Here is a 15,027-nt window from a genome sequence, read left to right as displayed (position 1 = left end):
TCTTTTATATTCTAAAAATAAGAAACCATGGTGCCTGGGTGGCTCAGTTGGTTAAGGGTCTGCCTTCTGCTCAGGTCATGATCCCAGAGTCCTGGATTGAGCCCTGCATCAGGCTCCCAGCTCAGCAGGGAACCAGCTTCTCCCTCTCTTACTTCCCCTGCTCCCCCTGCTCGTGTGCTTTCTCTGTCAAATAAATAAATTAAATCTTAAAAAAATAAAAAGAAACCTCCCTCACACTTAACTGTCTTTTCCTCCTAATTTTTCTCTGATTTTTTAACATGATTGTGTGATTAGAGACTGCTTTATTCTTACTTGTGGCTATATCTTTAGTATGTAGAACCATGCCTGACATATAAAATGCCTAAGAAATTAGTTGAAAAGAAAGAAAGAATGAGTTAAAATTTAAGAGACAGAGTAGTTATAGGCAATGATGTCATCAAAGTCAATATCAAGGCAACAATAAAGTTTGATTATACTTACTATAGGGATATAGATGTGCAGCAGGAAGAGTATAAATTCACAGTTTTTGGAGATCAATTTAAAATATACCTTTCTGGGACACCTGGGTGGCTCAGCAGTTGATGGTCGGCCTTTGGCTTATGGTGCGATCCTGGTCTGGAGATCTAGTCCTGAATCGGGGTCCCTGTGAGGAGCCAGTCTGCTTCTCCCTCTGCCTGTCTCTGCCTCTCTCTCTCTGTGTCTCATGAATAAATAAGTAAAATCTTTAAAAAATAAAATATGCTTTTTCCTAGGGAAAAAAAATATGTCTTTTCCTAAAAATTCTTTTTTTTAGTAAGTTTTACTACACACCTATTTTCCTTGCATAGGAGATATTTAGCAATGATTATTAGATGTTTTAGTCTCAGAAGTCTCCTTTCTTGACATCTCAAAGAACTATTGGTGTACTTATACCTATTAATATTTACCATTCTAAAAGTTTAGAAATATGTATTAAATAAAAATAAAAGGTATATTAAATATTATATTGCTATGGAAAATAATTGTCAGAAGTGTGGTATTGATTTACATTTGTGAATCTCCAATGCTGGCATTAAGAGAAAACAGCTAGATTTTCATATCTGCTTCTAGATCTAATCTGTGATGATAGATTGTTTTGATTCAAGTATATGAAGAAAATTCAGAATCACACAGATGATTTAGTTGAAAAAGGGAGGAGCATTTTAATAGCTTTTCAGACAATTGAAGGTAATCATCTTATACACCAAAATTTAGTAAGGGGTAGTTTCTTAAAAGTTTAATTGCATTATGGAATATGAAATCCTATCAACAAACCTTTTGTACTTTGTTTTATTAAAATTCATTAGTCTGTCTTAAATTTGAATGGTTTTTTTAATCTATGCATGAACTTATAACATCATGTTGGTCATGTGAAAAATATTGGTTCCCAGAGTTATGCAGATCTTTGATATGTTGACCTATTTCATTATATCAATATAAAAAATAGTTAATATCATCACATATCTCTAATGAAAATATTTTAAATGTTAAGAAGCTGTCAGGCTCACAGTGACTTGATGACTTGAATTTCACCACTGATAGCAATGCTGTGGGGGGCACCTGGGTGGCTCAGTTGGTTAAGCGACTGCCTTCAGCTTGGGTCATGATCCCAGGATTGTGCCGCTGATAGGGCTCCTTGCTTATCAGGGAGCCTGCTTCTCCCTTTTCCTCTGCCTGCTACTCCCCCTGCTTTTTCTCTCTCTCTCTCTTTCTCTCTGTCAAATAAATAAATAACCCTCCCCCCCCCCAAAGAAACCAAAAAACCCCAATGCTATCGTAGTTTTCTTTGAGTTGTTGGGCTCACTTTATGTTTGTTTTGTGTTTTGTGGGGAGTTTCTACCAGATACCTAAATATGAATGGTTATAGTTTTTTTCCCCCACAGACTTTTGAAATAAGTGGTCTTGGGGCACTTGCGTGGCTCAGTGGTTGAACGTCTGCCTTTGGCTTCGGTCATGGTCCTGGGGTCCTGGAATTGAGTCTTATGTCAGGCTCCTCCCCACAGAGAACCTGCTTCTCCCTCTGCCTGTGTCTCTGCCTCTCACTCTCTCTCTCTCTCTCTGTCTCTCATAAATACATAAAATCTTTAAAAAAAAAAAAAAAGAAAAGAAGTGGTCTCAAGGATTGAAATTCAATAAAGTTAGTAATTTTTATTGCTTCATCAAAGACATTCTTTTTTTTTTTTTTTTTAAGATTTTATTTAAATCTTAAAAATTAAAAAATCCCTGCAGGGAGCCTCATCCCAGGACCCCAGGATCACACCCTGAGCCAAAGGCAGACTCTCAACCACTGAGCCATCCAGGAATTCCCCATCAAAGACATTCTTAAATGAAACTGACATTTAAACATTTTTTTAATATGAGTAAGTGGCAGTCAGGAATATGGTGATTACAAGTAAGAATAGTTTGGTGCCATTGTCTTGATTCATACTAAGAGGTTTGCAGTTTTTTTTTTTTTTTGAGGTTTGCAGTTTTACTGTCATTGCTTTTAGGTGATCAATGTAGATGTCAATGCAGTGAAAAATGCAACTACTGTCTTAGTATTATTATGAAAATGGTTTTGACCTTGTTGATCCCTTGTGAGGCCCTTGGGAACCCCCAGCAAGTTGGCAGGTCACATTTTGAGAATGCATACACACACACACACACACACACATAAATATGAGTGATAAATATGAGTGTTCTTTGCAGTAGAAGAAAACTGAACAAAAACTGGATTTTTTTCATTATATGATTGTACAGATATGCCATAATTTAGCCAATTAATAGAATTCTTTAGCTATTTGAAATATACTGCTGTGGTAAGATACCCAGGCTATATTTAAAAATTTTTTTTTAATTTAAATTGTTAATTAATTTATAGTGTATTATTAATTTCAGAGATAGAGTTCATGATTCATCAGTCTTATGTAATACACAGTACTCCTTAATGTCCATCACCCAATCACCCCATTGTTTCACCCCCCCGCCCTCTATCGACCCTCAGTTTGTTTCCCAAGATTAAGAGTCTCTTATGGTTTATTTCCCTCTTTGATTTCATCTTGATTTATTTTCCCTCCCTTCCTCTATGATGCTCTGTTTTTTTTTTCTTTCTTAAATTCTACCTATGAGTGAAATTATATGATGGTTGTCTTTCCTTGACTTATTTTGTTAGCATAACACCCTCTAGTTCCATCCACATCATTGCATTTTTTGATGGCTGAGTGATACTCCGTTTGTATCATCTTTATCCATTCATTGGTCCGTGAATATCTGGGCTCTTTCCATAGTTTGGCTATTGTGGACATTGCTGCTATAAATGTTGGGGTCAGGTGCCCCTTCGGATCACTACATTTGTATTTTTGGGGTAAATACCTAGTAGCACAGGAGTCGGGTTGTAGGATAGCTCTATTTTCAACTTTTGTGGAGGAACCTCCATACTGTTTTCCAGAGTGGCTATACCAGTAAGCATTTCTACCAACGTAAGAGGGTTCCCCTTTCTCCACATCCTCTCCAACATCTGTCATTTCTGAACTTAGCCATTCTTAGCCAATTTTAGCCATTCTGACCAGTGTGAGGTGGCATCTCGTCATGGTTTTGATTTGTATTTTCCTGATGCTGAGTGATGTTGAACATTTTTTCATGTGCCTGTTGGCCATTTGTATGGCTTCTTTGAAGAAATGTCTGTTCATGTCTTCTGCCCATTTCTTGATTGGATTATCTGTTCTTTGGGTGTTGTTGAGTTCAATAAGTTTATTTTTTTTAAAGATCTTATTTATTTATTCATGAGAGACAGAGAGAGTGAGTCAGAGATATAGGCAGAGGGAGAAGCAGGTTCCCTCTGGGGAATCTGATGTGGGACTCCATCCCAGGACCCCAGGATCATGCCCTGGGCCAAAGGCAGATGCCCAACCTACTGAACCACCCAGGTGCCCCGAGTTTGATAAGCTTTTTTTTTTTTTTTTTTTTTAAAGATTTTATTTATTTATTTATGAGAGACACAGAGAGAGAGGCAGGCAAAGACACAGGCAGATGGAGAAGCAGGGTCCATGCAGGGAGCCCGATGTGGGACTCGATCCTGGGTCTCCAGGATCACGCCCTGGGTCGAAGGCAGATGCTCAACTGCTGAGCCACCCAGGCGTTCCTGATAAGTTCTTTATAGATTTTGGATACTAGCCCTTTATTTGATAAAAGACATTTGCAAATATCTTCTCCCATTCTATAGATTGTCTTTTGGTTTTGTTGACTATGCAAAAGCTTTTTATCTTATGAAGTCCCAATAGTTCATTTTTGCCTTGTTTCCCTTGCCTTTGGAGTTGTGTCTAGTAAGACGTTGCTATGGCTGAGGTCACAGAGGTTGCTGCCTGTGTTCTTTAGAATTTTGATGGATTTCTGTCTCACATTTATTTAGGTCTTTGATTCATTTTGAGCCTTTGTTTTGTATATGGTAAAAGGAAATGGTCCAGTTTCATTCTGCTGCATGTGGCTGTCCAATTTGCCCAACACCATTTGTTGAAGAGACTTTTTTCCCCCCATTGGATGTTCTTTCCTGCTTTGTTGAAGATTAGTTGACCATATAGTTGAAGATCCCTTTCTGGGTTCTCTATTTTGTTCCATTGATCTATGTGTCTGTTTTTTGTGCCAGTTCCAAGCCATATTTTTTTTAAGACACAGAGAACAAATGTTGCACAGCAAAATGTTTATTAGTAAGATTATATCTGTGTTTGAATAGATATACGTAATTGTGTGAGGATATGACTACACACATTTATATAGTGTGTGTACCTTCTCAGGATGTGGGGAGAGGGATGTTTTTCCTCTTTATTTTTATTATTTTTATTTTTTAAAGATTTTATTTGTTTATTCATGAGAGACAGAGAGAGGCAGAGACACAGGCAGAGAGAGAAGCAGGCTCCATGCAGGAAGCCCGAGGTGGGACTTGATCCCAGGACTCCAGGATCACACCCTGGGCTGAAGGCAGGCGCTAGACCACTGAGCCACCCAGGGATCCCCTACTCTTTATTTTATACCTTTTGTACTATGGAATTTAACTCTATCCATATATCTTTAATATTGGGGGATACACAGCCCAGCTTTTTATTTAAAAAAAAATTTTTTTTTTTTAAATTTTTATTTATTTATGATAGTCACACAGAGAGAGAGAGAGGCAGAGACACAGGCAGAGGGAGAAGCAGGCTCCATGCACCAGGAGCCCGATGTGGGATTCGATCCCGGGTCTCCAGGATCGCGCCCTGGGCCAAAGGCAGGCGCCAAACCGCTGCGCCACCCAGGGATCCCCACAGCCCAGCTTTTTAAACAATAAGCTTGTCACTGGGTGAAAGGGAATGGTTTCTAAATTAGTTGAGATTTGTAGCTATTATTGATATTGCTAAAAAGTTATCTTCACCTTTTCTCCACATCCTTGCATATTATAGAATGAAAGTTTCTTATTAATCTTGGTAAGTAAGCAATTTATCTCTCTCAGTAAATGGTACAGTCCATTTGTAATACTTGATAACTGCAGTGAACCCTGCAGGCTGCAGCTGTGCTTGTGTGGAGGGACTTCTTTTTTAATCATCCATCTTTTTAACTACTCTCACATTTTTAGTATGTAAATCTCAGCAGCAATAGTGAATCCTATTGTAATTTACACAACCATCAAAAATGTAGTTACTAGTCTGGCAATAGAGTGAAAATAACATGCCTTTTGAAATCAGATGGCCTTAGGCCCAAATCTTCCATCCATGATTTACTAGCCATGTGATCTTGAACAAATTAACATCTGAGTCTGTTTTATTATTGGTAAGATAGGGATAATACCTTCCTGTTCTGTGGATTACATCTGCAGTGTGTCTAGCTCAGTGCTTGACACATATCTGCTACCGTTAGCTATCCTTTGTTGCTCAGTTACCACTGATGTACCATATTCTCTTGTGTCTGTGACTTCAACGTTGCACTGCTCCACTGTGAACTTTGTTAGCCTTTCAGACTTTCAGATGTCTCCTTTTCTAGGAAGTTTTCTGTTTTCTTTAGGCTAAGTTTGTTGCTTTCCCTCTGTTTTACATCTTACCAGTATAGTATCTAACTTATTTTTTCCATTTTTTTTAAATTGCAAAACTTTTAAGTGTACAGGAAAAAACCACAAAAGAGTGATAAATGCTTTTATACCTTTGGCCCAAGTTCATTGATCATTAACAGTTTGCTGCATTTTTTATTACTATCTAGCTCATTTTCTTGGAACCACTTGAGAATAAGTTGCAGATATTGTGACATTTCACCCCTGTGCTTCATATTTCCCCCATAACCACAATCCCATATCACACCTAAGAAATTTAACTGATGACAATAGTATGATCAAAAATGCCGTCCATATTCTTATTTCCTCAGTTCTAAAAATGTCCCTTTTAGGTTTGTTTGTTTTTGGATTTAGGATCATGCCTGTAGGTTAATCTAGAGTATTCCTCATGCATTTTTTCTTTTTTTTTTTTTTTGTCTTTCATGACACTGACATTTTTAAAATGTGTAAAGTTTTGTAGGTTTCAAAATCTTTTTCCTGTCTGATTGCTTTCTCAGGATTAGATCATTGTTTTACTTGTTTTATTGGATCTGCTGTCACACTTTGATTTCCTAGGAGAAAGAGAAAAGCAGCTGCTGGCAGTTAAGAAAGAACTGGCTTTGCACGGCCTATTCCTTCGACCTTTTTATTTCCTAGAGTTGGGCTGGTATTCACATCTAGGCTGTGTTCTCCTGTTGAACGTAAGCAGTTTCACACAACAGGGACATTAGGTAAGGCCACTCTGTATCCTTGGATCAAGACAAAAACAAGACCACTTTGAATTGTGTCTGAGTACAGACAAAAACATGAACATTGTTAAAGTCATAAAAATGATCAAGCATATCTTCATCCTGGCCACCATAAGGGACTGCAGCTTCTTTATATAAATCATGGCCTTAGCCTGTCTTCATTCTTTTTGCCTCATAGTAAGATTTATTAAAATCGTAGAATCATAGAATTAGATAGAGCTCATAGAACCATAGAATTATCCCCACTTCCCGACAGCATCAAAACCAGGGCAAAGCCCTCACTTTTTTAAACCTTTCCCAGAAGTACCTAACATGCAAGTCCAAATCCGATAAGTCCATTCTAACACCTTTGAAATGTCCCAAGATTCCTAATACTATACATTTTCTCTTGTTGCAAGGAGTAATAAATCCAACTTGTTCATTTAGAGGTATGTTCTTGTTACTGTTGACTGGAAAGAATTCACACCCAAAAACCTTGGCCTGTCTTTGTTTTTATTCTGAATGAATTTTTGTTTCAGTTAAGAATCAGCATCAGGCTTTTCTAGCTAGTTTTTTACTGGTCAAGGGCAGCTTTTAGTTTCGTATAGCCAGCTTTTGATCATTGACATTTGCATTTTTAAAAAGTTGTCACTGCTCTGATATCTAGATGTTGTTCCACGTTAAAAAAAAAAAAAAGACTATCTCAAAGACAGCTTATAAACAGAGAGGGAAAGAGAGAGAGAGAGACTTTATTTCCATTGATTTATCAGCTTATTAGAATATTTGTATTTATTCTGTATGTTAGTAAATTGAACACCAATAAAAAAAAGAAACACATGAAAAAAAAAAAAAAAAAAGAATATTTGTATTTAATTTTTCGTCCCACAGCTTTTTTTTTTTTTTTTAAGGATTTTATTTATTCATGAGAGACACACAAAGAGAGAGAGGCAGACACAGGCAGAGAGAGAAGCAGGCTCCATGCAGGGAGCCCAATGTGGGACTTGATCCTGGGACTCTGGGATCATGCCTTGGGCCAAAGGCAGACGCTCAACTGCTAAGCCACCCAGGCATCCTTCCTCCCATAGCTTTTAATAAAGAAAGCATCATTGGGTAATTGGAGGTGGGAGGCTGGCTTATATATAATATATATATAATTATATATATAATATATATATATACACACACACAAATAATATCATATATAGCATATAATCCCACATAATAAATTTTCTTATGAAAAATATGTTTTGCATTTTCTTTTGGAAATGACCTATAATTCTTCTATTCTGTTCACAGGAAAACAATGACCCTGTGAATGGAAATTTAATGCAGTGATAAGCTCCTGTTTATGATCTGTCGTTGTTGCTGTTGTCAAGTGAGGTTTAGGTGCTTCTAAAGGACTGTCTACTAGAGAACAGCCCCCACTAAGGTTGTTGGCTACTGTTAGGATGAATGTTGAATCTTGCTACTTTCTTTTTTTAATTTAAAATTATGTAGCTTTGTTAAATATACTAAGGCCAGTAGTTATTGGATTAAAATTCATCTGCTTCTCTTTTGTTTATGCTACAAATACTATTTTTGTTGTTATTGTTATTCTGAAATATCTTGGGAACAAAAAAGTGAGCATGTTCTGTCATCTATTTGTTCTGATGATAGGATTCAGTGTAATTGAACCCTTTACTATATAAGCCTTTATTTTTGGTTGTGCTTGCTCCATTCTGAAAAATATTTTAATTCCTCTCCGTTTGTCCAAGTTTAGTGGAATGGAAATTCATAAAGATGTGTTTTGTTCTCTTTAGAAGTTGATGTACTCATTGCTTAACTAGCTTTATAGGGAGGTGGGATGAATCCCTGGTTACAGTTAGGGTTGAAGCTCCCATATTAATATGTATTTGTTTTAGCTACAAAACGAGATTTCTTAGTGTGTCATTAAATATTATTGAGTTTTCCATTAAAATTTCTTGACAATAGTTAATGCGTTTAAAGATAACTTCAGTTGGTTTTGTGGGTTGAAACATAGTGTAGTATTTTGTGCATTTTCTAGATTTTTTTGTTCTGAGATTATAAATGTTCGTAAAATTATTAATATTAATTCACAGGCCCTGGAAATAAGTTTTATTTAAAGGATAAACATATTGGACTAATAATCATAAGTACCAGTGTATACTTAATTTCTTATTTAGATAAGAGAAGGAATAATGGACAATTAGCTGTAATTTTAACCTATTTGGCCAGTGAGTTTTCCCCAAGACTGAATAACTTACATTGTTGTCAGGTCAGAAAATTTGCTTTACAGGTAGGGAGGGGCTCTTGGAAGTTTGTTTCCAGATAATATTACTGATAGGTGTAAGCTAGCACATCATTTTAGATTCTTATCAGGAGAATTGAGTTTAATTGAATTGTTGCATACGACCTGGGAAATAATAGAAACATAGATTTACCATAATGGTATTAGGTTTGGTTTCTTGTGATAAACCTTAAAACCTGGTAGAAGTCAATTTCCTTCTCATGGTATGAGACCTGAAGGTAGCTTTAGGCAGGATGGCTCCACAGTGATCAGAAATCCAAGCTCCTGACTTGTTGGCTCTGTCACTTTTAACCTGCCATGTCACAGTCCTTTCTGAGAAGGGGCAAGGAGAAAGAAGAAAAGGCTATCTCTCAAAGAGGTTTTTTAGGAAGCCACAGTATAATTTTTGTTTATATGTTATTGATCAGAATTTAGTCCGTGGCCCACATGTAACTGCAAAGCAAACTACAAATGTAGTGGTTTTTTTTTTTTTTTTCTTTTTCTTTTTTTCTGGATTACTATGTCCTTGGTTAGAAATCGGGAAATTATTTTCCTAATTATTTTAGAAATAATGTTAATTAGAAATTATTTTACTAAGGAAGAAGGTGAAAACAGACACTGGGTTAGCAACTGGCACCCTGTTGTGTAGTATAAATAAAGCAGTGTTTTGAATGTCTGGGATCCTCTAATGGATTCCCTTTGGGCTGTTAACCTTTATTGGGCCCTGGGTTGATAAAAGTTATAGACTCGTTCCCTAGAAAAACCTACCTGTGGACACATGCATAGAATTTTGTAGGACCGTTGTCTCTGGAACCCATCCATTATGCTGAGTGGACCATGTTAAGATCTTTTATTAATGAAAGATGGCTGTTTTCTAAGATGATGGACTGTTCCACTGTTAAGACTGTTCTTTTTTGAAAAATTTTCTGAATTTCCACCATTCACGCATACAGTCAAGCGTGAGTTAATTAACATGCTCTGCGTGCTAGACACTGTGATGATACTTGAACATTCAAAGGCATCATCATTAATTTATTAAGTGCTAACTATGTGCCTGTCATGAAACTGGAGTCCTGAGTACATTGTTCATTTTCTCCATTTTATAAATGAAGAAATTATCTAAGATTTTATAGCTAGTGGATGGTAGAGCTAGTTACACCGGGTCTAACTCTAAAACCATTTCTTTTAGTTTGAAGTAGGTGCTTCACCATAAGCATGAGACCTTGAGCTGAGAGTTTTTAGTGATTCAGTTTCAAAATCTTGTCTTGGGTTATATAGCTAGGGATATAGCTTTGTGCCTATATTTTTCTTTGTGCCTCAGTTTTCTGTTAACATTTTGCATAGTGGTTTAAAATGTTTATGTGATGATGTTCCTCTTTTGATTTTGTATTTTTTAAGCCTGTATTGCCATCAGTGTTCTACATGGCATGTGACAAATGCCAACCAGTAGTCTGATCTAAGTAGTACAAAATGGTAATATTTTAAAATGTCTTACCAGCATTCAAATTGTATATAGCATTAAAAAAAATTCTATGAAAACCACCTTTCGATCACCTTGTAAATCACAGCTCACTGGTACTGTGTGTACTGTCTTTTTTCTCACAAGCATGCTGTCACGCACGTTGACAGCGGCACACATGGAGTTTGGCTTAAAAGCTTTTTTGCTTCAAGCTGAGGTTTTTGACCCCACTGATATACAGATGTTCTCACAATTTCCTCTCTTCAGCCTCTTTATAAATCAAAAAGAGTGGGAAAGAGAAAATTATATGGGTAATTACAGTATTAAATTACTAGGGAAAACCATTTGAATTCTTTATAATTCGCTTTTCAACTTGAGTTTCAAATCATACCAGCTTCTTAAATGTTGAATTTCTTTGAGTATGGCTGCACCACTAATTTATCAGTTCATACCTCTGTGTCTTGTATCAGAAACATTATTGTCTTTTGGGGGGAGAGTACCGCTGATTCCAACAGTGCAGACTTGACTTTAGACGATTGTGTAGTAAGGCAGATAGGCCTGCTGCTTCTTTCTGATCTGTGAATGTAAACTCTCAAAAAACCAACTTACCTTCTTCCTTCCTTCTTTTTTTTTTTTTAGGTCTTGCTCCTTTATTAACCTTCCTTCCTTCCTTAAGTCTTGATTCTTATTTGATTCTAGGACGATTCGATGAAACTGTCATTGAAGAGAGAAGACAGTGTGCTGAAGATTTGCTACAGTTCTCTGCCAATATCCCTGCTCTTTATAACAGTAAACAACTTGAAGATTTTTTCAAGGTTTGATAGTCTTTCTGAAATATTTTGTACTGTATTAAATATTTTTGTTTTCTAATTTGTAGTAATGCAGGATTCAAGTTGTTATTTAACAGAAAATATAATTTACTATTGAATTTCATTCACTAAAATAAGAAGTTAGTTGCTAAACAATGTCTTTGACATATCTTGTTTTTAGTGTAGAAATGTGTAAGATTTTTGATTCATAGATTTAAAAATATTGATGCAAAGGGCTTAGAGATGATCTCATTCACTCCACATTATAATTGAAGCACATTTTAAAAAAATGTAAGTATCATGAAATTCTAGTTGTTGCCTTCACTTTTTGAGGTGTCTTTCAGTGGTAGACTTTTTAGGATAGAAACCACTATAAGTTTGTTTTCACTTTGTTATTATTGTACTAATTTGTGTAGGAGATAGAACAAAAGTAGTCACTATACAATTTTAGAGAGATAGGCTAATACAAATTATGTGATCAGAATCATTAGATATTAGTGTTTTCAGTTTCTTGATATATAAGGTTTTCAGTTCTGAGTTCTTTAGAATTTTGTTTTAATTTTTTTTAAAGATTTTTTTATTTATTTAAAGAAAGAGAGTGCCAGTAGGGGGGTAGGGAAGCAGAGGGAGATAGAGGGAGAGAATCCCAAGTGGACTCTGCACTGAGTGCAGAGCCTGATGCAGGGCTTCATCTCATGACTTGAGCCAAAATTAAGAGTCAGACACAACCAGCTGAGCCACCCAGGTGCCCCAAAGTTCTTTGTCATTTTAAATAATAATTTTCTAATTTATTTTGCATTGAACCTGTACAGTTGTTATTTGATATCAATGTCTTTAATGACCACAGTTAAAAAAAAAAAATGACCACAGTTTTCCTGTTGCCTTTAGACTTCTACAAAAAGCTAGGTGATTGTTCCATACTTGTTTTTCCTCTTCTTTAAATATATACTCATTTGTATAAATGTAATTGTTAGAATATATGAAGTATATGAATACTGTATGAGTAGTGCGATTTTTAATTTTCTTGATGCCAGTGGATCTACAAAAGGAAATTAGTTTTTAAAAGTTTTTTTTTTTAAGATTTTATTTATTTATTCACGATAGACATAGAGAGAGAGAGAGAGAGAGAGAGAGGCAGAGGGAGAAGCAGGCTCCATGCCAGGAGCCCGACGTGGGACTTGATCCTGGGACTCCAGGATCACACCTTGGGCCAAAGGCAGGCGCCAAACCGCTGAGCCACCCGGGGATCCCAGGAAATTATTTTTTATGACCTATTTTAACTTACTGAAGACAGTTGATCCTTTGAAAGATAGTCTAAACTTATGACTTTACACTAATAGAAATACAAATAGTAATAGAAAAGTTTATAGTACCAATAAGATTTCTAGAGATGGACTTCATTGCTTAATTTTCCATCATTGTGTAAACAAGGCTGAAATGATGAATGTGGCTCTGCTTATGACATACCGCAGATCTTTAGGATAAAATGCCAAACCAAATTGATACGGTTCTTTGCTACTCTTAGTTACAACCCTATCTATATGGCAAACAGTCTACGCTTAAAGAAAAAGGAAGCATTAGGGGCGCCTGGGTGGCTCAGTTAGTTAAGCATCTGATTTTGATTTTAGATCAGATCATAATCTCTGAATCATAAGAGCCAGATCTTCATTGGGCTCTGTGCTCAGTGGGGAATCTGCTTGAGATTCTCCCGCTTGCCCCCCCTCCACTCACTCTCATGCACACATGTGCTCTCTCTCTCTCTCTCAAATTAATAAATCTTAAAAAAAAAAAAAAAGAGAAAAAGGCAGCATTACTAAAAAAGAAGGGTATGGTTTTGTAGAAATTGTGAAAGGCAGTCATGCAAATTAACACATGCCAAGGGCTAAAAAAATCAATCTGGGACTATGGAAGTCAGATCTTAGACTTCGAACAATTTATTTATTTATTTTTAGAGATTTATTTATTTATTTGAGAGAGTGTGCGTAGGGTAGGGTGGGTGGAGGAGCAGAGGGAAAGGCAGAGACAGTCCTAAGCAGACTGCACTGAGTATGGAGCCTGACATGGAACTCAATCTCACGACCCTGAGATCATGACCTGAGCTGAAACCAAGAGCCCTGTGCTTAACTGCACCACCCAGGTACCCCCTGACTTTGAACCATTTAAATATGTTACTTGTTCATTCTGTTTCTTTTGGATATGAGAATTCCTGATTGTAACTGCTGCTGAATAACACTTTTTAGGCTTTGTGAAATGAGAGAAAGAAGAAAAGAAGGAAGACATTGGTCACTTTAAGGGAAGTCAAGCCAATCTTAGAAAATATATTAGAAATACCTTAAGTAGTGTGTTGGTCAGGAGAGAGATACTGATTTAATAATATTACAACAGTAGGGCAGCCCAGGTGGCTCAGCAGTTTAGCGCCACTTTCAGCCCAGGGCCTGATCCTGGAGACCCAGGATCGAGTCCGATGTCAGGCTCCCTGCATGGAGTCTGCTTCTCCCTCTGCCTGTGTCTCTGCCTCTCTCTCTCTCTCTCTGTCTCTCATGAATAAATAAATAAATATAATCTTAAAAAAAATTACAACAGTGGTAGTTAGTCTCTAAATAAAGATATGAAAATACGATCCTTGAGGGTTATTTAGCTGCAAGCAAAAAACAAAAAAGCTTACCATATTAGCTGAAATAAGAAAAGGGTTTATTGTTTCATACAACAAGAAGTTGAATGAGGAAGACGGGACAAGATTGGTACAGACCTTAATGATGTCATCAAAGCCTTAGGTTCCTGGTTTGGGGTGTGAAAGGAAAAGGGCTGATGAATGAATGAATACATGCATGCATGCATGCATGCCAGTTTTTAAAAGCTTTCCTAGAAATTCTACTTAGAAGTAGTCCTTCTTACGTCTTCTAGGTCAGGTCACTGGACCAATTTTTAGTTTTAATGGTCTAGTTTATCAATTTTATTTCTTTTTTTTGAATCACGCTTTTTTGGTCATATCCAAGAACTTGGATTAATTAGCCCAAAGTCTTCTGTGATCTTTTCTAAAAGTTTTGGTCTTAGATTTAGGTCTGTGATCCATTTTCAATTAATTTTTGTATACAGTGTGAAGTAACAGTCTAAATTCATCTTTTGGAACATGAATATCTAATAGTCTCAGCACTGTATGTTGAAAAGGCCATCCTTTCCCCATTGAATTACCTTGGCATTGTTGCTGAAAATGAATTGAATGTAAATATAATGGTTTCCTTCTTTTTTTTTTTTTTTTTTTTTAAAGATTTTATTTATTTATTCATCAGAGATACAGAGAGAGGGGCAGACACAGGCAGAGGGAGAAGTAGGCTCCTCACAGGGAGCCTGATATGGGACTTGATCCCAGACCCCGGGATCATGACCTGAGCCAAAGGCAGATGCTCAACTACTAAGCCACCCAGGCATCCCATGATGGTTTATGTCTTGACTTTTGATGTGTTCTATTGATTTATGTGCTTGTTCTTATAACAGTACTGTATTGACTTCATTATTGTAGCTTTATAATAAGTTTTGAAATCAGATAGTGTAAGTTGTCCCACTTTATTCATCATTTTTCAGAATTATTATGGCAATTTTGAGTCCTTTGAATTTCCATAAAAAATTTTAGCATCAACTTGTCCATATGAACAAAAAATCCTGATGGGAGTTTGATTGGAATTCTATTAAATCTA

At 36.4% G+C, this 15,027-nt stretch overlaps 1 protein-coding gene across 5 annotated transcripts in view; it reads left to right on the top strand.

The window, feature by feature from the left end:
- The window catches only part of RPS6KC1 (ribosomal protein S6 kinase C1), a 179,985-nt gene that overhangs the window by 27,705 nt on the left and 137,253 nt on the right, over window positions 1–15,027 (top strand). For all 5 annotated transcript variants that reach the window (XM_077902148.1, XM_077902147.1, XM_077902145.1 and 2 more), the window contains one exon: window positions 11,223–11,338. In XM_077902148.1, coding sequence (XP_077758274.1) covers window positions 11,223–11,338 — 116 coding nt within the window. Of the gene's footprint in view, window positions 1–11,222; window positions 11,339–15,027 lie in introns of those variants that run through there.

The sequence above is a fragment of the Canis aureus genome, chromosome 6 (assembly GCF_053574225.1).
Source record: "Canis aureus isolate CA01 chromosome 6, VMU_Caureus_v.1.0, whole genome shotgun sequence".
Lineage (NCBI taxonomy): Eukaryota > Metazoa > Chordata > Mammalia > Carnivora > Canidae > Canis > Canis aureus.
Note: the sequence above shows the minus strand (reverse complement) of the source record. Positions and strands in the feature narration are given on the sequence as shown.